The 25,508-nt window shown below is 36.0% G+C and overlaps 1 protein-coding gene and 1 long non-coding RNA gene across 4 annotated transcripts in view; one reads left to right on the plus strand and one right to left on the minus strand.

Moving 5' to 3' along the window:
* The window catches only part of brinp1 (bone morphogenetic protein/retinoic acid inducible neural-specific 1), a 127,878-nt gene extending 117,814 nt beyond the window's left edge, over nt 1–10,064 (plus strand). Inside the window, exons 8-9 of one of the 2 annotated variants that reach the window (XR_011183483.1) lie at nt 293–1,691; nt 2,264–10,064. Coding sequence is in view for 1 of the 2 variants with exons in the window: in XM_006640642.3 (XP_006640705.1) it covers nt 293–1,433 (1,141 nt within the window). In the remaining variant the exon portion in view is untranslated. Of the gene's footprint in view, nt 1–292 lie in introns of both variants that reach the window. The other variant, XM_006640642.3, reaches the window with a different exon arrangement.
* Nucleotides 1–25,508, minus strand: part of LOC138224968 (uncharacterized) — a 312,271-nt gene that overhangs the window by 152,880 nt on the left and 133,883 nt on the right. The gene's annotated exons all lie outside the window — the stretch shown is intronic.

Below are 25,508 nucleotides of genomic sequence, written 5' to 3' on the forward strand. Positions count from 1 at the left end.
ATGGGTCTTTGTGATATCCTCTAGCAATAGATTAGTGTCTCCTCAAAGCACAGTGGCCAGTGTCAGTGAAATGTTCAGGGAGTGGACTTATTTATGTGTTAGCTTGACCTTGTCCGCACCTCTCTGTTTAATGAGATATGACTAGGTTTGTTTGAGGCACACAAAATAAAAAAATGGTTGGATAAAAGGAACCTTTAAAAGAGCATTTATTTAAGAACAAACATATTTTTTCAGTTTGAAGGTGCATGGTCTAATTATTCTGTTTATTTGTGTGTGTTTTTGTCTGGTACAGATCTGTACTGCAGTGGCTGAACCGGGTCCAATCCTTTCTGTACTGCAATGAAAATGGGTTTTGGGGGACCTTTTTGGAAAGCCAGAGAACATGCGTCTGCCACACTGGTGCCAGCCTGTGCCAAAGACCTATCCCCTGCATCATCGGTGGGAACAACAGCTGTGCCATGTGCAGCCTAGCCAACATTTCCCTGTGTGGTTCCTGCAACAAGGGCTACAAGCTGTACCGGGGTCGCTGTGAGCCCCAGAATGTGGACTCCGAGCGCAGCGAGCAGTTCATCAGCTTTGAGACGGACCTGGACTTCCAGGACCTAGAGCTGAAGTACCTCCTGCAGAAGATGGATTCACGGCTGTACGTCCACACCACATTCATCAGTAACGAGATCCGCCTGGACACCTTCTTCGATCCCCGGTGGCGCAAGAGAATGTCTCTCACCCTCAAGAGCAACAAGAACCGAATGGACTACCTCCACATGATCATCGGGCTGTCCATGAAGATCTGCCAGATGAGGAACAGCAGCATTGACCCCATGTTTTTTGTTTACATTAACCCCTTCAGTGGAAGCCATTCGGAAGGATGGAACATGCCCTTCGGGGAACATGGCTACCCTCGCTGGGAGAAGGTGAGGCTCCAGAACACCCAATGCTACAACTGGACCCTGCTACTTGGCAACCGGTGGAAGACCTTTTTTGAAACCGTCCACATTTACCTTCGCAGCCGCGCCAAGCTGCCTTCCACGCTGCGGAATGAAACGGCACAGGGGCCCGTGGATCTCTCAGACCCCGCAAAGCGGCAGATTTACATCAAGATCTCAGACGTTCAGGTCTTTGGGTACAGCTTGCGCTTTAACGCAGACCTGCTACGCAGTGCTGTGCAGCAGGTTAACCAGTCGTACACTCAGGGGACCCAGTTTTACTCTTCCTCCTCCGTCATGCTGCTCCTGTTGGACATAAGGGACCGAATCAATCGGCTTGCTCCCCCAGTTGCCCCTGGGAAACCCCAGCTGGACCTCTTCTCCTGTATGCTGAAACACCGGCTGAAGCTGAACAACAGTGAGATGATTCGAGTGAACCACGCCCTGGACATGTACAACACGGAGATCTTGAAACAATCCGACCATCTGACTGCCAAACTCTGCTGAAATGTTTTTTTTTCCTTTACTGCTTTTTTTGCTTTTTGATGTACAACTGAATTTGTAAATGTAATTATTATACATAAAAAGACAAAAAGAGCGAAAATTTCTGCGTTGGAAAACTAAAACCATTTAACAAGACTGTACCATATTTGTCGAAGCATGTTTGTCGTTTCCTTTTAATGAACGTGAAAGAAAAAAGAAAAAAAGAAGTGAAACATCTGGTGATCAAGAGGCCTTGATTTTACTCTGAAAGAAAAAAAAAAGGTACATAAAATACTGCCATTCTTAACCAAGTAAAACAATTTTTAAATATTACTAATAAAACAAGATAAGAGTAGACCAGGTGATATATCTTTTTATTTTAGCACATTTTTGTGAAAAATCAAATGGGGTAAACAAAATAATGGGAAGCTTTAATATGAATAAATTATAAGAGATTAAACAATGTTGCTGCTTAGAAGTCAACATTATTTTATCTACTGTACATGTAGTAGTGTTAGAAGGCTATTATAGCACATAGCAACTCTAAAGGGAGAGTGATTAAGTGTCTTTGTTACATACAAAATTCGAAACACAGCCTGCAAATTTCTCTTTATATGTAAGGAGAAGTGCACTATGATACCATGTTGTCTTTAAAATAAAGACAATCGATATGGCTACAGAGTATGATTTATTTTCATAGTAAGATATCCACAAGGAATTAAAGCATTTTGCAGTTTTACTTTGTGCTGTATGTAACGCGGACACCTATCCATCAGAGTTTGTGCTTTATGTGACCTACAGAAGCTTCTCAGTAGTATAAGAAAAATTAAGAATTCCACCCACATTTCTTGCAGGTTCTTAGTGCTTGAGTGAAATACAGCGCTCTGAAGATGGACAATCGATGCTAAATCAAAGTGAAGGCTGGTGTGGTGTGTGCACCTCCCGCTTGCTGGAGTGTTAAGAATTAAGGATTTTGATCTTCAGGCAAATTTGGACATTGATCATTTGCTTAGTCACGCAGTCTTACTGCAGACAGCAGAAGAGCCATAAAATATGCACATGTCTCACTGTTGAAAACGTAGCTCCCACAAAGATAATGAAAGACTGCACGGTGCAGGGAAAATATATATATATACAGTAGGAGTAAAGCATAACACATCAGCAGCCATTGCGTTTATTTGGAGACCTACAGTAGTTAATAAGGCATTATTTCATAAGTGCACCAAAATCCAGATGTTCCCTTAAATGTGCTCTATCCTGTATGTACTGTATACAGTAGGTCATCTGTGCTGTTTTTTTCTCATTTTCTAAGTGCTAACTGGTTGTTTGTGTGTACATCCATGGTCACCCTGCATAAAAATGTACCATGATTTATAATTTTTAAGGATTCAACTAACAGAAAAAAATAGCCATAGGCTTTTCAAACAATTCTATACCGGTATGTAAGTATAAGCAAAATATGACATATTGAGGGACAGGAATTTTTTTTTTTGCTGTTCAGTAGAAAAAACTGAACTACTTTTCAGAAAAAAACAACATTTTGCTCTGAGTAAAGCTGTTTTAATGATCGAAAGCAATTTATGCTGCTGCTGATTATTGTTTTTTGTTATTATATAATTAAGTGCCTGCTAACTGTCCCTTTAACGCATCATTATAACTGCAGAGTACATAGAAAGAAATTTGTTAGGATCTTAGCCAACAAATGTAAGATGATACTAGATTAAGAAATTTTGAGCTCTGATTAAAGCAGGAAAAAGAGAACAAAAGCCTATTTTTCTTTGAGAAGTTTGTGTGCAAGGGCTGCTGAAGAAATGGATATTATCTGGAGAACCAATTTAAAGTCCTCATAGATGAAGTGATTATAAGTGGAGTACAGTCTGAATTGAACTATACTGCTACTGTATTGACATAAGGGGATCTATGATTTGTTTTAAAAAGTCAATGTTCGCGATGGCTTGCTGCTATTATATACTATATTTCAGCATCTTGTTGTTTTCACTTTTTTCCCCCAAAATGCTTACAAACTGTGCAAGACCACTCTACACAAAATTAAATAGGCAGTCTAGACTTTTCAAGTTTGAATAGAAGCAGAACCATTATTGCAGGCAGTGTTGAAAACATATTGTGTAATTTCTCAGAAATAATATTTAATTTCCTTCATTGTCTTAAAATGTTAATGGAATTAAAATGAAGTCACTGGCTTATTGCTGTTTCAATTCAAAGTGCTTAATTCACTTAGAATTACTTTTATACTCATAGAAAAGATTAAAAATCAGTCATTGATCTTACTCAAACATAAAATCTCATACAAAAGACTGGCAATGTATGAAATAAAATCTACACATATTGGACACCTGCATTAGTGATTTAGATGCTACTATTATAATTTTAGTAGTTAAAATCATACTTATTAACACTAGTAGCTTTCTTTAAAATAAAATGTCCCATAATACAATTGCCTGTGCTCTGAGAAGCTTTGTATACATCCTACTAAGAGTAAGAGATCCAGAGCTAGTTTTCAGACAGTTTTTTTAAACAAAAGGTTTTATGGAGTACAGGGACTGATACATATACATTTCTGATATGTGATTCAGATATTGGACTCTATCTGAATCTGATTATTTTTACTTTTTAAACAGTTTCATTAAATTATTGGCTGTTAGTAGTCTTGGTTAATAGTACTGTGAAGAGCTATTTTAACTTACTCGTCCTGTATCTGTTTTCTTTTGAATCTTGATTATGATCCTTTTATTTCAATTAACATACAGGATGTGTTAAATGATCAAAAAGATTAAATGTAAAACTTTTGATTTCCAGTTTCACTCCAGTGATTTAACACAACTCTCACACAAGAGAACTATGAGTCTTAGTTAAATCTTAAGAGTACGCAAAATTCAATTTCAGGAACCATCCAGTCACCCAGCAGGTGTTCCTGAAGTTATTCCATCTGGCCTCAGCTTTTTTTCTTCAGCTCAAAGAGCTGTGGCGCAGAGGGACATATTCACCCCAGGTGATATTAGGTCCCTTACTATTTGGAATATTGATTCCAATTTAAGAACTCCTAAGAGCTTGCAGACAAAACTGTGAGTTAGACATAACTGGGACTGGAGCTGGCAAAACCTGCAGTATGCAGCTGTTCTTGTAACAAACTGATAGCTCCCCATATGTGCTCTTCATTACTGTCAAGAAATTAGAATAACCAACATGCCAGGCGTGTATATTCCTAGAAATTATGTGTTACAAAATAGAAGAACAGATAACTTGCTCTGTGGAAGACATCCTAAGGTGAGTTATATTGTTTTATTCTTATAAAAGAAAGCATTTGTGTAGTTATTTCTAATGCTCTTTCATGAGATACATATATTTGAAGATACACAGAGTAAAACATCCCTGAATATGTAGAACATCCATGTCAAAATTTACAATTACAAATCTGTAAATTAAGGATTCCCTCCAAACACTCAAAAATGCATTCAAACAATTTTTAAATCATGCAAACTCTTGGGAGACTCATAAAAACAAGAGAACATGCTACGACATGGAGAAATATTGCTACAGTAATAATATGTGATATATGATAATTCATTGGAATTTCTTACAAACTGCAAAGCATGACATATAAACAATTCACGACACTTACACTCTGTATTGAGCTTTTATTGATATGGTGAAACTAATGCAACTTAAGACTCTTCTTCTTTGCATCAGTCAGAGTAATTTTACAAGAAACGAAATCTCCTGAGTTTAGACTTGTACGTTTGAAACCAGGAGGCTTGTGTGTAGGAGATTAAGGGCTATGGGAACCATTAATACATAGCTTCATACCCACCCTACAGTATGTGCAATCTGAACAAATAAACTAAATTATTCATGGGGCTGCATTATTACTGGAACACCATAATGCTGGAGTATAGCAATAGGAAGATCTTCAATGTAGAAAGGACCGATGCATTCAGTGCACATGAAAGGAAAGGCTCATTGCTCACTTGGTTCGTGGCCTACCAGGGTGTTGTTCTTTATCTTCTACTGGTGTGGGACCATTAGCTGATGGTTTGATTATATTAACACTCTTATTTCATCTTCAGCTCTTTTAAACAGAGAGGTTTTCATCATGCCTGCTTCAGCCTGGAAAGAGGGTAGGTTTCAGGAATGAAATTGTCCCAATGAAGGAACCTGCATGCAGATGGCACATTAGTGTTGCACACCCGTGCAGTTTTTTTTTCATGGTCTTCATGGAATTACAACTGTTTTTTCTAGAGAAAATGCTCGGAATCTATAGTATGCTAAAATTATATTTATATGCTTTTTGACTAAAAGTGTGATTCCATTAACTGGATTGTCTTTCATCTTGCATTTACATTTCTGGCAAGGTGTTTCCTAGCAAAACGAGCAGCTTTTCTTGGAATATTACTTCAGCATTTATCATACGGAAAAATCAAGAAGCAGACATTTACTTTCACACTTTAAACAACACGTTTACGGCTCTCTTGAACGCATATGGATATGTTTAGGCAAAGCTTTTTATACCATTACAGTTCTAGAAGGAAAGGGAAAGTGTGTGGAGCATTGCTGCTATCAAACACATTATTCAACTGGACCTTTTCCAGGTCTTGGCTTTTGTCTGTTTTTATGTATTGATGCTAACTCTGAGATTGTTAAAATTCACAATTGCTCTTGGATACAGAATACCATCCGTATGAATCCAAATAAGCAAGTGTCAGCAAAATACGAAAAGAAAGACTTTAAAGAGATAGCTTCTCTGTGACTGACACAATTATCTTAAAATCTACACTACAATTCTGTATGGTGTAGGATTTAAAAAGCTTTATGTTTAAGACATAGAAAATAATTTCACTGGGGGATAATTCTATATTTGGTATTTGTAGATGATTATTGGATTCCACAGGGTGATTCCCTAAGAAAGGAAATTTAGGTTATTTCAGCAATATATTTAATTGAAATTGCCTTTAGTGCATCACAACTGGAGAAGAATGAAAGTTGCCCTATTAAGAAAATATTGCAACAGTTATCTATCTAGTTCAATTACGAGCAGAAGGTTGTGAAATCTAAGCAGCTGGAATGTGAATTTACTCAAGTTAAATACAAGGTGATATAACAATTTTCTTCACATCCCTGTGGAAATCCTTCCCATTAAGCATATGACTTTCACAAAAGCCATTTATAGCTTATTGTTTATTCTTGTTGTGGTTCACGGTCTACCTTCTCTTGACTACTTAGCTAAGAATTGAACTGCATGTCATCTTACGCTGTACTGCATTTCTTTTTCTAAAAGAACTTGGCCCCTTATTGTAATTTGCTTCAATGAAGCAATTTTTTGTCATGTACATGTTTCTCAGTAGCCTTGTTTCCAGGATTTATGTGAAAAAAAGTCATACAAACAAAAGCACCGGGGAAAGCTGTAGCATGTGTCTTGTTAGCATTCCTTTGAAGAAATGCGCGAAAAGAACATGAAAAACTATTAAATTTCAGTTTTATTCATCCACCCAACCATTTTCTAACCACTTTTTCCAAATCAGAGTGCCAGTAGGCAATGGGCACAAGGCACCATACAGCCTGGCATGCCAGTCCATCACAAAACACGTATAGGTATGTCTTTTGTCTGCGGGAGGAAATCAGACCACCTCGAAGAAACCCACAGAAACAGGCAGAACATGCAAACTCCACACGTATAGAACCCCAGGTCCGGAATTGAACCAGAGCTGCAAGACAGCAATGCTAATTAGTGTGTCGCTGTGCCACCCCTATGAAGTCTATATGGCACTAAGATGTTGGCCGAAGTGATTTGAGTGGCTCTGTACATCCTGGCCTAGATCCCAGAAGATTTTTCAGAAGTCAAGAATTAACTGAAATCCCAGAGCCTTTATTTACAATAGTGCCATTTATATGTAATGCAGTACTTCACAAATTTCACTTTTTTTTGCACTGTAGGAAAGGCTGTTACAAAGACAGCAACCAGTTAATTATGCTTTCGGATTGGAATAACATGTTACAGCATTAACAACCATTCATTATTACTGTTGTTGTCGCTCTTTTACCTAGAGCTGATTTTCATTTCAAAGATTGAGAAAAGAAAGAATGAACACTGCTGAATAATTATGAATTTGTGATAAAGAGGTTACTGAAAATGGATGACCACAAGGTAACAACACTTTAAAATAAAAAAAAGAAGTACAGTGCACATTACCCCCGAGAGCATTGCGACACTACGCCTTTCCATTAACATCTCCATTACACTTTTACAAAGCAGGCAATCACCCGCCATGCATTAAATAAAGACAAATAAATAAAATGAAATTTTGTGGCTTTTAAAGCTCCTTGATATCAGCAAAAAGCTATTCCAGCTCAAATGAAATTAAATGCGATAATGGTTTTAGCATTACAAGACTGATCAAAAACACATTAAGCCATGTCTATGCAGCAGATGTCAGGCAATTTTCATACAATGTTCAGCACTGAACTCAATGCTTCACATAAATAGGATTCATTTTCCTCTTCTCATCATACCACATGCTTTAATTCAGGACTCTAAATATCTCTGACCAGTCTGTACCAGAACTGCCCCTTACAGGTACAGTCAACCTATGACAAATGCCAACCTCTGAGCCACAAAATGCTGGGTCAGGGCTACAGATCAATTTAGGAGTGCATGTTTCGGTGACCCGTCACTGTTGGCTTGCGGAACCCTTTTGGGCTCCTAGGATGTAACTGGTTGTTCCCTTTTGGACCACAGTCCTTCACAGAGCTATTAGGTCTTAAAAGATCCTCAGCTCCTCCTGAGCATGCAGACCTCTTCAGTCCTCTCTTCCATTAAGAGAGCTGGAACAGACCAATTTCTGATGAAAAATTCTCTATTTCTCTTCTCTACCAGTGTAAAATCATTATTTTTGTTCCCTGGAACCCTTGGCACTAATCAGACTCTCATCCATTGCCACTCTTCCTCTTACCTAGGAGGAACCTGTCCATCACTACTATCCCATCTTCCCTTCACTGGAAGCTACATGTACAGTACCTGGTCTACTTACAGTATACCCAGTTTCCAACAACAAACACTCTACTACTCTGTAGAAGCTGAAGGGTTAGAATTAATCCATGAATACACTACATACTAGAGAAACAAATGCTAAATCCTCTGTAGAGCCATCTTTCTTTACTAGATCCAACAATAGCAAATCTTCATTAGATCTTTCCAACTTCTCAAACCTGAGCTGGACCTCATGTTAAAGCGCAAGAGGTTAACACTCCAGTATTATCTAAACTTGCTGCACTGCAGGTTACAGCTAACACACTTTTCCTCCCTAAACTACAGGAGCTTAGCAATCACCCTGCATTTTGCACCTGACTGCTGTTATAATGACTGCTGCAACTCCTGAAGAACGTCCAATTCAGCACAAGTCCAATCAGATGATCTCTATTCTGCCTGTGGAATTCCATTCCACAGATGTCCAATCAGTTAATCAAGGCAGGTGTGTCCAATTTACTGCAGAGAAGGAAGAGGCTCTAACAGCCTCAGCTTGCTCCATCACACAGCCAATGACACTTTGGAAGCTGAGCAAAATAGTGAGTGTTTTGTTAAAGAATGAAAAAAAAACAATATCAGGAGTCTCAGAAACACAGCAAAAAGAGACTTGATTGACAGAGAAAACAAAAAATGGCAAAGATATTCAAAATTACTAACAAAACAAACAATGAAAAACTTCCAAAAGTGGTGAGAGGAGAAACTGACACGGTACATAATAAACGAAATACTAGACAAAACAATATAGCCACATCCTAAATTATTGCCTTCAAAAAACAAGGCTGAAAAATGCTCTACCTTCTCCATATTAATTCCTATTATTATAAACTTTCATTTACACCATTTTGGTTACAATGATTACAATACATGTCCATGTTGACGATGTTAAGAAAATAAATGTATGTGCAATATGTGCCGCAGATTTAAAAATAGCTCAGTCACACATGCAAATTGAAAACTGATCCTTGAAGACTACTTTCTGTTTGCTTAACATTGTATTTCATGATTCTACTCAACTAGATGCTGCCATTAAGTAGTATTCATGTTTATATGTGTTTGGGACAAAGGCTTGATTTAGTCCCAAGAGATCCTTTGAAGTTAAATTTATATAATTGCTTATATACATTTTCTTTCAGTCTGTGGAAATCTTTGATGGTGCTGGGGATCTAGGGGATGTTAGAAATCATATTGTTCTCTACAAAAGCAAGGTGCTCCTACCTTTGGTCTTTGTGGTATTTTTCAGACTCTTACTTTCTTTATGCAACTGTTCGGTCTCCTTTGGAATGAGAAAAACACAATTTTTAAAATAAGCAAAGAAATGTGTAAGTAACGACAAATTCTATAAAGATAAAATAATATATATTTTGTGCCAACAGTGTACTATTTCCTGAGAGGATATAAATATACTCCTTTCTGGGGTACACATTTCACCTTTAAAAATTAGCTTTGCCATATTTTTCCATCATTTCTATCAGTCATTACTACAAGTATATCTCCATGATGGTTTTCTGTGCTAACACACTTATGTGGTTCCATTATCCAGTACAGCTCCTGAAGCAGTACTTTCTCTGATAGATTCTGTTCTGTTTTTGCCTGAGACAAATATAATTTCAATTATTTCCTTGAGTACTGTATTTTCTTTGCAAGAGACAGTGACAATGATACCTGATAATAAAGTCTGAGTTCCTGGAATACTATCATATAAGGCCACACAGAATTTCAGATTCCAATTACACGGGATTTACAGTTCCACAAGTAGGTACAGTAACGTAGTTAAGGAGCTACAGAGGTTTAATTGGCAAAGCATTACCAGCAAACCTGCAGCTCTTCTACAATGTCTGCTATCTTGTGAAAACAAAGAACAAAGAACAGATGTGTGCTTTTACTTTAAGGAAAGAAAGAACTGTGTGTCAGCAGTTAGTACATTCCTATTAATCTATATATGGTTTAGGGTTTATGAGGTTTAATGTAATGTACGATAATTGTTAAGACACTGGAAGAGATTGATGTTGCCACCCAATGTAACAGGCAAAAAATGTGCTTATATAGTTTCACAAGCTCCTAATAGAATTTAGACATTTGCTATCAATGCCTAAAGCTGTTAGAAATCAATTTGTTTTCTTTAATATTGTGCAGGAGTTTTTACTTTAATCATGTGTTTATTTATCTTAAGTGCACTTGGTAAGCACATATTTTCATAGGTCAGTTATACATGAAAATATTCCTGCAGTATTTCACTTTAATTTCACTGACATTGGTTAATATTAGCCCTTAATAACTTTTTTTGCACTATTCAAATATATATTCAGTACAACCTTACTTTCTTCTTCTTGTATGTGTTTATATTTCATTTCTTTTGTTAGGTTTTAATCAAAAGCTAGATGGGTATTTTTAGTTTTCTTTCACTTTTGCACTTTAATTTCCCTGACCTGATTTCAATATCGGATTAACAATTATCCTCACACAAGTATTATATTCAAGACTGATTGAAATAAGTGCTAGATCCCAAGAGCAAGTGTGTGATTTAGTATGGAAGGAGAGTTGGTTATGAAGGCGGAGAGGGGTTGGAAAGGGGCCGTAGACAGGGTTTACCAACATTTGCTGGAAATTAAAATAGAATGTCAAAAATAGGAGCTGTATTGAATACTCCTATTGCAAGTAAAAGCAGCTCATAGGATTTTGAGGAAGGACCATAAAACAGGCCCACTTTATCTAACCTTATCCCTGAGCTGTCACCAAAGGATGATCTTGGCTGGCAAAGTGTTACAAGGTGCTGGCAGGACTCTCTAATCAGTGAGTTACAGTAGATTCTAAATATTAGGGTATAATTCACCTTCAGCTTGTGGCTGCCCACTAGTTGATGTAGACTGGCAGAGACAAATTTTAGATCCTAGGCACTGAATCTAGTTACAGCACCCATTTTAAATTGTCCTATCAATGCTTTGTCATTTTTATACAGCAGGCTAAACTGAAATATAGTATTTTAACAATGCGCTCATTTTAATTACTTAAGCAATAGTAAATTATTCATTGTTTATCAGTAGTTTGTGGTTCAATCCCCAGCCTGGCTATAGACCCATTATGTGTCATATTGCGTGAGTTAGTACACTCAACCCATATGCTGAGCAAGTGCTTTTGCTGAGTGAGTCATTTGGAAGCCCCACACAGAAGCATGACCTGATGCATCGCTTCCAACTGGGTCTCTAGAAGACAGACTCATCTGATAAACCATCCATTAATATTACTTCAGCAACTTTCTTTCCATTACCATTCCATTTTAATGCCAACCCTCTCCTCTGTGTGCAAGCAAAATAGATTCAATCTCATGGAGAGCAAGCTGGGGTATGCGGAAAGACAAATTCCAAATCCAAGAAAATGAATATGGCCATTAAATTGATCTTATAATAAAAAAAGGGGTAGAGCAGTGGCACTGTGGAAGGTTGCTGGTTCAAATCCCATGGTCGGCAATAGAATCCTACTCCGTTAGGCCCCTGAGCAAGGCCCTTAACCCCAACTGCTCCAGGTGTGCCGTATAAATGGCTGACCCTGCGTTCTGACCCCAAGCTTCTCTCTCCCTGTCTGTGTTCCTGTGTGTCTCATGGAGAGCAAGGTGGGGTATGTGAAAAGACAAATTCCTAATGCAAGAAATTGGATATGGCCAATGAAGTCATTTTATCTGATTCATTTTTTCTTTGGAAAGACCCATGGTTGCCCCATGGCGTGAATTTCTGTACGCTGACAATGCACTGATGAAAGTGTAATGTTGCACACTACATCCGTTTGTGTTTACAACACTGTTGTGCTTATGTTTTGGGGTTACTGCTAAAGGCCCAGAGCAGCTGGGTGATTAAGCATAGTAGGAGAGCTAGTTACCAAGCCAGAGAGAAGTTGGGAAGGGGCAGTAGACAGTTAAGGCACGTAGGTGTCTTGTCAGGTTTTTGCCATTCTCTGTCAGTTCTAAGACATGCACAATAAAGAGAAGGCATCTGCAAAACCTCTGTCTCAGTCCCTGGTTTTTTCCAATGTAACGCATGGAAAACACAGTGTTTTCACTTACAGTATATGATTCCAGTATCCAGTAGAGTGAAGACGTGCAACACAGGGTTTTCTTGGTAAATTTTGTTTTGTTTTTGCCTGAGACAAAGACAGTCAATTATCTTTGTTTGCAAATGATCAAATAGATCAGGTCTGAGAGTCTATATCCTAGTAGAAGCCCCTGAATGAAGAGATTTCTTATTTCTGCAAGCCATGTCATTTTTCTGTCAACACAATATCTTTGTATTCAACTGAACTATGTTGATCTCTGTTTTTTGATCAAAAGATACAATACAATATTTGTTCTTTGTATAAATAAATGTAAATCTTATACTTTTCAATTTATTTATAGTTTTCACTTACCTTTTATTTATATATTTATACCCAGCTAGTTGGAACAGACAATCAATCAACTTATATCTCCTTCAATCCCTATACCAGCACAGGGAGAATGACAGCTGTGCACCCTCTCTTCTAGATCATCCATTGCAAGGTCCCAAGCACATAGAGGCAACTGGGATAGTGGTGTAGTTCTCTCTAAAATTGCAGAAGGTTTCCTCGGCCAGCACAAGCCCCAGCAATGTTCAACCCCAGAAGCTGGGCTAATTCAATAACCCAGGACTGAATTGGCAATGCCTGGACTATAGGACACAATATGCACTCTTAGGAGGCCTCTTCCCTTCAGAACGTCTTCAATATGAAATATTAAGAGAGATGTAATTAATATAGTTGAGTAAATGCTAGATTAAATGTGTAACAAGTAGAATATTGCACATGGAATGCAAATTATGAAGAAATATATTTCATCTGTAGCAGGTGGAGGTACAAGCAGCTGTTTTCCCGAAGATGTGCAAACAGCTGCGGGAGTAAACACACTTGTTAGTGTAAACTCTCACCTTGCAGAGAATTAGAGCAAATCCGGTAAATGTGAGATATATATCTCACACTATTTGAGATACATTGTAAATACCTTAAGGCTGTTACTATTTCAGTCTTTTGAAGTTAAACTAAGAACAGAACATAATGCTAGCAGACACTTAAAAGAGGAAGTGCAAACATTTTCAAAATATTTTTGTTAAAATACATTTGGTTATAATAATAATAAGTAATGATATATATATATAAGAAGCATATATAATAATACGTAACTATTATATAAAACTTATATAATAATAAGTAAATAGCTAATACCAACTTATAACCTCATAATAATAAACATCTATCAATTATCCAATACAGCATTACAGGGGTGCTGGAGCCTTTCCCTGTAAGCAATGGGCGCAAGGAAGAATACAGCCTGGATGGGATGTGTGTCCATCGTAGGGTACATACTGTATAGAAATACACAAACTCACACTCAAAAAGGTCAATTTTCTCAAGCCAATAAATCTTCAAGTATGTCTATGGACTGTTGGAGGATACCCATGTGAACAAACAAACTTCATGCAGACAGCATTCCCAGGAATAAACCCAGGAAATTAGCTCTGCAAGGCAAGGCAGCACCCCATGATGGAGCTGGAGCCTATACTGACAAGCAACGGGCTCATAGTAATATGCAATACAAATTTTTCCTAGATATTATTTGTTCTCCTGAATTTAAAAGGATAAAGCTATCACGGGGAAAATAATAATGGTCTTTCTATAATTCTATTCTGCAGCATTTTGATTCTCATAATACAGTATAATGTATATACCGATGGAAAAAAGAAACACAACATTTTCTGGAATGACAATACTATAGTTATAGCTTATGTACTTTGACAAAAAGTTGTCAATTTGTTATAAGCCCTCTGACCTTAGGCATTGCAACTTGCCAATCACATGAAAGGGCATTAGGTGCACTTTTACCCAACAAGGTATAGGTGGAACAATGGCTGATCAGACCTTTAAAAGGCCTTTATTCGAAGCTTAGGTCACTGCAAGAAAAAGACCACACTTTTTGCACGGTTTTCTGTGCATTTCATAATGCCTCGAATATCACTAGAAGCAAGAGAGAGGGCCATTGGCATGCTGCATGCAGGCATGCCGTGTACCAGCGTTGCCAGACACTACAGAGCAAGTCAATCCACTATGTCCTGACTGCAGAGGAGATTTCAGCAGACTGGCAGGACAGATGACCGTCCAAGATCCAGTCGCCTTTGAGTGACCACACTAGAGCAGGACTGACACATCAGACTGGTCCATCTGAGAGATGGTTTCAGATCTGCAACCCATACTGCTGATGAAACTGCTGGCAGACACAATGCCCGCATCAGTGACAGGACAGTGACGCTCCATGTTGCTGGCCTTAGAGCAATACTACCTGTCAGGGGCCCTCTGCTCACACCTCCTAGACATCACACCTGCTTGACTTGGGCCAGACAGAAGCTGTGATGCACAGCAGTGGCATCAGGTTCTCTTCACGGATGAGTCACTCTTCAGCCTGTTCCACGCAGACGGGAGGGCCACAGTGTGGAGGAGGTGTTGCATTTCTTTTTTCCATCAGTATATGTGGAGGAGATGGTCTTAAACATAGTTATCAACAACAGTCTTCACTGTACAATGGAATGAGGTGGGCATGGGAATAAGTAATTCTTAAATTTAAAATTCCAAGCATTAAAAAGTGAATGTAAAATCACACAGCAGACACACTGTCATAAATCCAGTTACCATTTTGAAGTAATTGCACGACAACTTTAGTTTGATTAAATATATATGATTGATATAATTATAGCCTATGTATTCTAGAAACAATGAATGAATAGAAATCAAAAAGTAATTATTTAAGAAATCATCATGTTAACGAGATCCTTTCAGTTTAAGAAATATCCAGCTTTACTACCACTTTCTTGAGTGTTAATTACACTCATTCTGGCAGGTCAGATTTTGTAATGACTAATCTCATGGATGAAATCTGATTTGAACAAGTAAATTGGATTAGACCACAATTAGATTCTAAAACTGTATCAAATTATGCAGTTTCATTTGTTATTTGGTTGAAAATATGAGATTGTAAGAAGACAACAGTCATTTATAATAAGGATAAATGTTAATTCAGGAGCTCTGTATTTTATTATTATTTTTAACTAGTTTGCATTTATGATTTAAGTGTTTTGGAATTTATTTTTTTAAGGGTGATTAAAATATATATAGCAAAACACTCACCCAGAAGATCAAAACAATATAACTTTGTTGTGTGAAATATAGGAAATGGTTTGACAATTCTTTTATTACTTATATTTGTTTTATGTTTTTTCTTGCCTGAATTAGTGTTGTGCTATAATTTTTCTTCTTTGTTTTGTTATGAGTAGAAAGCCTTCATTACTTAAAGGATTTAACTTTCACTGCTGAATCAACATAGCTGTGGAATTTATATATTTTAAACATTTAAATTAAAATAGTCAATGATGGCAATCAACAGGTTCTTTTCAAGACAGTTTTATATGTTACTATTTATAGAGGATACAGTTATTAAGTGATACAAAGCTAATAATCAATGCAACATTCAACAGTAGATCTAATATGGCATTCCTAATTAGTTTGTGTCTTAAATCAGAATAGATTTAACATTCTAATTAAAATGACTAAAGAAATTCCCTCTCTGCTATGGTGAGGTGACCCATAAATGAGAATCATCTTTAGGATTTGGTATTTATGATTTATAACATATTAAATGTGCTGAGGCAAGTTTATAAAAAGAAGTACACCATTTGTTGAAAGACTCGGTATTCAATAAACCACATAAATCTTCATAAACAACTCTGCCACTGTTGGAAACTGTAAGCAATTGTGCTGAGGCTGGAGAATACAATGGGGAAACGATGGGAATGCACATCTAAAATTGGGTACATAAATCAGCACTGTGAGCATGCTCAGTCATAATGAGCTAAATTATTGGTTGTATAAGGAAATGTTCTGCAAACTATATACATAATATTCCACATATATTTTTTTATCTGGGTTTTTTAAGGAAAACATTACCCAAAAAATCCAACCATAAATCTGGTTTGGATTGCTATGGTAATTGCAATGCAATCCATACACAGTATTCTTCAATAATGCAACTCAAGAGCCTGAAATCTATTTAATGAAAATCTAGCACTAGAATATTTCCGATAAATTGCAGTATGCAAATGTGTCAATTACACTGCATGCAGAAAATACTGATAAGTGAATTTACAATGTATGTGAGTCAGCAGGTGCTAGGATGCATTTTTGCATTACAAGCTTAAATTGTACATAGTATTCTGGTTTTGAAGAGATATTGGGTAAGATCATTGATCAGAAATAACAAGAAATTGTATTAAATAAGTAACATAGATGCCAGATTTTCTTGTTTCTTATTATGATTTGTTGTGTACTGCTGCTCATGTAAGTAACTCCAGTAGAAATAAACCTAAAATAAACACAGGTGTGGATAAACAACTATGCAAGGCCTAAACCCCTTTTAATTGGCAGTTGCAAGTTAATCCGAAGATTATAACGGGCTAGTTATGAGACACCACAGGTGGCCAGTTTCACTTTTGATTAGATTTTATATAGGGAGACAATAAGTCTTATTCTGAGATAAACCTTGTTAAAACAATAATGGAGCATAAGGTTGCAACTGATAAGCAGTCCTGTAACAGGTTTGAGCCAAGGGCCAACATTGCATGTTAATTGGTGAGTATCAGGGTGTTGGTTTTCTCTTTCTCTGTTTCTTGGTTTCTCACCCTCTGCCTCTCACTTCTAGGCCTGTTCCTTAGCCCACAGTCATCAAACCTTGACAGTATTAATTGATGGGAGCCTAGGGATGAAAAACAAGCTCCTAAATAGAAGGGATAGCTGCAGAGAAAACTTAAAGAGTTTTTCCAAGCAGAAGGTGTCTTTTTGTTGTCTGGTTTTGGCTTTGTTTGGGGGTAAATCTGATGTTTTTTAATGTTACAGATTATGATGATTCCACATACTGTAAATTCTGCCCTGCAAAGTGCTCCTGGGGTCATGATCCAGTGTGTGTTGGTACCCCTGTAAACTGAACTGAGAATATTAGTGGTCTTGCCATGTATGTTTTACTTCTTGAGTTATACCAGTCTGACTCTTGAAATAAACCTTGTGGGTTTGAATGCTGTGCCCTTCCTGTCATTGACACCATGAGTGCCCAACCAATTAAAAGAACCTGGAACTTTAGGAACCCCACACAATATGATGCAAGGTGTCATAATCAGATTACATTTCCCCCTCTTAAAAATAAAAAAAGGTATTTTAGAAATGTTAAATTAATACATGCCACTCACAAAATCACAAAATATTTGTTTTTGTCTTTGTCTTCCTTGGTCAGAGCAAGCAGTCAAAATATATAATAAAGTCTTCGTAGGTGCCTACAGGACAGCATAATTGAAAGGCAGATTAGCATGTCCACATGAAACACTATATAATTATTTCTGAATTCAGCAAAGAAAATGTCCTTGTGTCTAACTTTTACCAAAACTAAAGATGCCCCACAATTGATTAGCAGCTGCCCAGGTCACAGAAGCATTTCACACTATTTGGCATTACCATTTGTATTGGGGGTGTATCCAATATTAAACTGAAAAGAACTTGATTTCTATTAAAATTCATCATGCTGTATATCTACAGTACAATGCATTGTATGAAATGAACTGGGTTAAAACATTTCATTTTTCATGGACCTTCAAGGTGGAATTAAAAATACAATAAACATTCTTTCAAATTGCTTCAAAGCCATATAAATGGCTTTACAGGGTAAATGGCTTTTGGTTCGTGCTTTTTCACACATTGCACGTCACACATTTCTCTATATTTCAGTATTCCTGGCATTCATTGTCATTCCACTATTATTTTATACATTAGGGAGTTTACTATAAACAGTATTTTTGTTTATGCGGTCTAAGTAAGAAATATTAAAATGTAACCTTTTAATTGTCCAATAAATTATTTTTTATATAAAGTTTTAATGTTTTCATAATGATAACTTTTCTTCCCACATACAATACACGATTGTAGCAGTGAATCACTCTGATTGGACAACTGAATATGTGGGACAGTGGGAAATGTTGCTTCTTACCCCATGCATTGAGTTCCATGAGCTAAATTTAAAACTACAAGAATTGCTTCATAATGGGTTTATTGAACCAAACATAATTAAGAAACTGATGTTATACTTGCTTGCAGATGAAATGAAACCAGTAGCATTGAAAAAACAAACTGACATGAATAATAAAAATGGAAATTTACACAAAATTACTGAGGAACATACAAAAACCAGCATATTATGAATCAATAACATCAATAACATTTACAATAAGTGCCCCCCAAAAATTTAACTTCTTTGTTTAAACCTAGAAACTTTTTTTCTTTAAACTTTTTGTAGGTATCCACTTTCAGTTCTGCATTTATGCTTTTATATTTTTACAGTAGTGCTCTTATCTACCTTAAAACATCGCTGCCATCTGTTTGGCCATATGTGAATTTTCTCAAAATCTTTTTGACTTTCATTTTACGTTTCTATAGTTTTTGTTAATCCTCCTAAATTGGTATGATCTTCAGACATGACTAGTTTAACAGCTTTTATTTACTTTTATATTTCGGAAAGGTTGGCAATGTTTACAGTTCACAAATTGATTGTCTGAATCTGAATAACTATGTGTAGGGATGCAAGAAGTCACACAGTAATTCAGTGAAGGTTTGAAAAGTTCACACCTGGGACACAGAGGCATCTCCTAGATGACAGAAGAGTAAATTCACAGCTGACGGGGTGTGCCTTAGGGAGTGTTATTAGAACCCTGTGTATGCAGAGGGCATTTAGGTTTATATGATTTGTTTCAATGATTTTGCTGCTTATCTTCATTAATGGTCTCACCAACAAGTAAGGATGTATTTTATAACATTTTAATTATAGCTTTGTCTATCTTAAAAGGAGGTGTTTTTCTGAAAAAAAAAAAAAACTAGTTTGTCTACCTTTTTTATAAATGGTGTCACAACATTTTCTCTGTTGCCCATAAACAATATACAACAATATACAACATTTGCATGACAAACATAACTCTCATGCAATTTAATGGCTTTCTGCCAATTGCTGTCAATGTTTTGGAGTGGGGGCAGTTAAATGAATGCCAACCCTCTCTCCTCAAACTGCTAGGTGAGTCTACAATTTCAGTACTTTTCGTAATATGTAAAAAGTTAAAAATAATAGTTATTTTATTTACTTTTATCAGAAATGAAAACATGATTTGTTTTCAATTCTATTACAGACATTCTGTACAGCACATGCAGTAATTAAGAAATTTGTTTGGGTAACTAAAAAAATCATGGATATACAGTATAGCTCTTCATAAGTCCCTTGACCCATTTTTATTTTAAGTTTGTTTCTTTCTAAAGAGCAACTTAGATTAAACGTCTATTAAATATGAAATCAGAAAAAAAACATTGTGAAACCCCCCACAAAACTAATAAATCCCACAATTTTCATAAATTTGAGCAAAATAGATAGTATTACTCTTTTTGTGTAACACAAACCAAAAAAGATAACTGTAATTCAATACTATTTATTTTAAACAAATACGTTCATAAGAAATTAAAATTAATATCTTTACATTTTAAAATGTACAAAAAACTTTTGATGATAAAAAATCATATTTAAGGAGATATGTAATTAAGAAGTTAATCAGTGCAGAGAAGGAACAGATAATTCCATGATTAGAGTGGCTCTAGAGAGGGGGCCAGGTGGCTAAGCTCCAACAGGGTGGGTGAGTATTAAGTCAATTAGGACCCTCTATATTTTCAGCAAAACAACATTTCTTGTGACTTTCTAGGTGCCCAGAAGTCTACACTAATATCCATAAGAGATATATGGGTTCTTACATTTGTGAGAATTTGAAAATCATGTGAAAAACTTTCCTTGAAACCTAGACAGTGTAGAATTATCCCATAGCAGATGACTTTTGGTCTTTTGGTACAGTAGAGTTCACCAGCTGTCTAGGGGGTCATAGTAAGAGAAGCATGTCTACACAACCTCATTTTCCCCAGATATTCAAGATTCATACAGTATGTTCAAAATTTACCAATTCAAAACACAGTATGTTCAAGTGAGCCAGAAAAAAGTTTAGCTGTTTTTGTAATATTAATTGTAACCTTAAATATGACCACTTTTGAAGTATATTTCAATGAATGGTTTACAGTTTTGAAAAGCAGCTTTTGAGAGAATGGTGACAGATATTAAAAGAAATAGATTGAGGTAAATTTGACAATTTGAAGACAATTTATGGCTACACTTCATGAACCTGGAACTAAAGGCACAAGAAATATGCTACAGTTAAGCAAATCACTGTCTAGAATACATTAGCCTAAATGATTTAATATAGATGCAATTGATTAATACAGATGATTAATATAAAGAGGAAAATGGTTTATAGAGAATAGAGAATAGAGAACAATGCTTTATAAAGAACAGTGTATACACTTAGCTGCAAATACATGTCAAGAAGGATAAAAGGAGAGTCAAGCTATGGGCACCAAAACTAACTCTTGCTTTTTTTTTTGTCAGCGTTTAAAACAGAAAAAAAGATCTATAAGGGAATTATGTCTTACGGATAAAACAGATCTCTTACAGAAGATGAGCATGGAATGGCACATTCCGTTATTAAAATTCACAGTTGTTTATAAAGGTGAAAATCAATAATATACCAAACAAAAAAGACAATCCTACTAAATATAAAAGAAGTCATCATATTTAACATGTATGATTATACTAACAGGTGGGGTAACAGATAGCTAGCAGACAATAAAATTGTGTACAACAGTACAGATTTAATTGTGATGTGCTCATGACTAGCAGAGAAAACCAACAATGAGCTGAAATTACTTGGGTGTGTTACCTAGTGGCAATGTGCACATGACTGATCGCTGCTGGGCTGGTTAGGCAGCTGTTCAGCATATTCACAGCTTGTTGGACCTCAGGTGATCTATGATCTCTGAACTTATAGGGGTTTCAGTGAGACCCATAGTGCTTCTTTAGCTGATGTTATCTCTAGAGAGGAGCTGTGAGTGCTGGACAAAGAGAGAGAGACTAGACTGCAGACATTTTGGAGAAGAGTGGGTATTATTTTTGTGCTGCTGTAGGGGCTTAAGCAAGCAATTGGAAGAGTATAAAATAATAAATATAACAAATTAAATACAGATGTAAGTCACTTAATTTATTGACAACAGATATAAAATATTTGTCATAGCTCTGAATATCTACTTGATTCAGATATTGCTTGGCTACTGTTTAGAGGTTTAATTTTTATATTTCACATTGCATTCACACAATACTGTATAGAGTTGTGGTGTAAATGATGAAAAATATCAGAATGTTTACTTTAACTGCATAGGATAAAAATGTTACCTGTTAATGTTTAATCTGAATTTTTCTCCTATTTCTTCTTGTCAAAGTTAGTTCAAAAGCTTATTATGGTGCAGTATAGGATTTTTTCTGAGGGTAGCTAAGCTACTGAATGTAACTGCATTTTAGCCTACTAAGTTTATTATAGACTTGCAAGGGTTTGCATCCCATACATAAAGCCCACAGGACCTTTAATGGGAATGTAGCAAGTTTAACAAAATTCTGTTCAATACAAAAGGACAGAACCAAAAATTGCTTCATAGCCTATTAGGAATAACTTTGACTTTAAACATTAGTGTTAATTAATCATAGATAATTGAAGACTTATAAACAAACAACCAGGCCTTGATTTTACATTACATGCTAAAGAAATATAGGAATAGATGAACTGGTCCCAGATGGAGATAAAAAATCACATACGTTTATGGCAAATTATTACTTTAATGTTTTATCTTCAATTTGGTTTTTTTTACAGAAGAGTTCACTTTGTGTCATTTCAATTAATGTTTTAAAACAGTTTAAATCAACTCTATTTAGAATCAAGTGAAGGTTCTCAAAGGAATGGCTGAAAAGTCAATATTTGCCAACTGGAAGCTCCTAACTTACACACAATATGACTAAAGGATATTTAATTTCATTTTTAAGGAGCTGGAAACTTGTATTGTTTACCAGAGAAGACCTGAATGTATGTGACATGATTACTCCAGACCCTGAAAGGTGTTGATTACATTACTCAAGTAGATTATTTCAGAAATAATAGTAAAAGAACTAGCAGAAAACTGGTTGTACAATATATCTTCTGAAAGTATCAGAAATGTTGTTGAAGAAGGTTTCTGGGATACTGGATAGGATTACAGGACAAAATCAATAAGATACCACCAACCAAATATATATATATATATTATAAGAAAGCGAACATGGAATGTATTGTGGATAAGATATAACAATTCATGTCCTCAAATTCATTTAATCTGTGTCTCCTAAATTCTATGAAAAAATAGGCCTGTTTTCTATTTTAGTCTATTTGGTATCATAAGTAAACATTGGAGACTTGTAATAGCAATTGAAATTATAATAAATCACAAAACCACAAATAAATCCATGAAACAGGTGTCTTCTTCCAAATTACATTTCTTGATTTCCTGTATTTCAGATGTTGTCCCTTGTTTCATGATGACTGATTAAAATAATCAGATTGTTCTTTAAAATGAGAAACAGACAAGTAAATTTGATCCCAGAAAGGCTTAATAACACGTTATAACTCCTCTAGGCTTTGTTTTTCCACTGTTAGAGAATACCTTGTCATATCTGATTAGGGGCTAGTATTTCTTCCTAAGAAGAAATATAATCAAGCTATCATTGCTTGTTTGTTCTTGAATTAATGATCCTTACAGGAAGCACACAAAATATTTCCAATATTTGTAAGAATCAGACTGTATAAATGGTCTTCTTCAGTGCAGTTCAAACACAAGTGCAGTGCTGTGTTTCACTTAGAATGAAGTGTGCATTGATTTGAGGTTTTGTGGTAAGTTCCTATTTTGGAGCAACAGATGGAAGGAGTAAAATTCCTTTTAAAAAAGTAATAATTAAAAAATGATGGATATACAGTACATAACCTCCCAGAAATAATTCCATAAAATGTCCACGAGGAAGAGTGGTAGCAAGTCGATGGAAACGTTTTTACAACCATCGGAAAACCAATGACCTTGAGCTACCAAAAGAATTTTGGGAAAGTCAAGAAGGAACTATGAAGGGAGATAGATCCGCAGCTGTTGTATGCTATCTCTGACATGCACATTTCAGATGCATAATCTTTCACTTTACCTTCCAGCACTGAGGGGTTGTAGGAAAACAGTTACAAAACTGAAACAATTGAAAGTGTTCTATGCAATGTCAAACCTACAAACTCAATCACACAAGACACAATATGTATCTTTTGTTTGGCAAAATGTTAGCTGGAATGTCCTAGGTCTCATGTACAATATTGCACAGAGCCCAGTAATTAAAAACCATGGATAACACACAAAGGGCAGTGGTTAGCACTGCTGCCTTGCAGTGCTGGGGCCCTGGGTTCAATCCCTGGGGTGCTATCTGCATGGAGTTTGTATGATCTCCCTGTGTTCATGTGGGTTTCCTCTGGGGGCTCTGATTTCCTTCCACAGTCCATAGACACTGTGGTAGGTTAATTAAATTCTAGGTAAACTGGCGTGTGTGGCTATCTGCGTTTGTATCTACTGTATCTTCCCTGAGATGGACTGGTATCCTGTCTAGGATGTACTTCTGGCCATAGTTTGCCAGGATAGCAGCTGCTGTTTTGCATCAACTTCCCCATCATCCTCCATTGGATAAAGCAGTTGGAAAATGGATGGATAAATAACACACCACTTAAGTGCCTCACAACCATTCAAAATGTAATTTTTTTCCCGTAAATTAATGACTCTGTCACTAGTCCATAAAACGCAACATATCTGAGCATTCAGTAATATAACAATTTCTTAAATAGCTATAACCACATTTTTAAGTTTTTGGAATAATTCCTAATGTGTAAACAAAACACACACTTAACACAGAGCAGCAGTTAATTTCCTTAGTGTATTATCCTTTACCAGGGAGAAATATGATCTTTTTAAAGACTAAGCTTCTGCAAGATGTGCACATTATTTCACTTACTGCTTTGGGCTGCTGTAAAATGGCTTCTGAGCTTCAGAAAACCCATAGGCTACCTGTTTGTGAGCCCTGTTGTAGAGTCATCAAGCAGCTCTAAAATAAATCAGCTTTAAATGAGGAATTGCTTTTTAATGAGATGAAATTATTATTATGAGTTAATTTGTTCAGGTAAGTCAGCAATAGCCATCTGTGGCCTTTAAGATCATCAGGGTGATCACGTTTTCATTCAAAGGGGTCCCTGAACAAAATACTTGTACTCAAAATATTTTTTGTCATATCTTTAAATGGGATCTAAGTGTTACATATGCTTGTTTGTGGCTTTCCAGAAGCAGAATGGCTGTAAGATATCTCCTGAAGACAAAAAAACAAAACAAATAAGCATTAAGAAAATGCCTTGCAGGAAGCAAAAAATATACAGTATTAACTCTTGCCACTGGTTTCTTCAAAAAAGTCAAAGCTGTTGTATTGCTTAAAAAAATACAGTTACAGTTAAAAAGAGGGAAACAACAGTAGATAATCCCTTGGGAAGGGCCTATGTTTTTTTTTTTTTCTGATTGTTATGCTTTTTAACTTTCATTTTCTTTGTAAATAATCAGTGTGGAAAAAAGTGGAAAACCAGTTAAAGATATTTTCTTACTTCTATGATTGTTAGAATGCAAAATTGATAGTTGAATCCAACCTTTTGTCATTTAAATTCCACAGATATAATAAAATTAGAAATAAAATGATCAAAAACAATAGAAATCAATACAGTATAATCTGGATACATTGTAAATTAGACTATTGTCAACTACTACAGAACTATTCAGCCTTCAGCTCCCTGCTTACATCCTATGTTAGAACTCCCAATATACAATGATTTGCAGCTTGACAACATGGGCTCAGGTTCTGCAGTTACACATGAGACCTCGGCAAATTCACTGCATGTGCTGTGTTCCTGTCTGAAACAAAATGTTCTTTCCTGGAGAAATTTAATATGACAAAGCAGAATAGGATGGAAAAC

This window comes from Lepisosteus oculatus, chromosome 24, assembly GCF_040954835.1.
Source record: "Lepisosteus oculatus isolate fLepOcu1 chromosome 24, fLepOcu1.hap2, whole genome shotgun sequence".
NCBI lineage: Eukaryota > Metazoa > Chordata > Actinopteri > Semionotiformes > Lepisosteidae > Lepisosteus > Lepisosteus oculatus.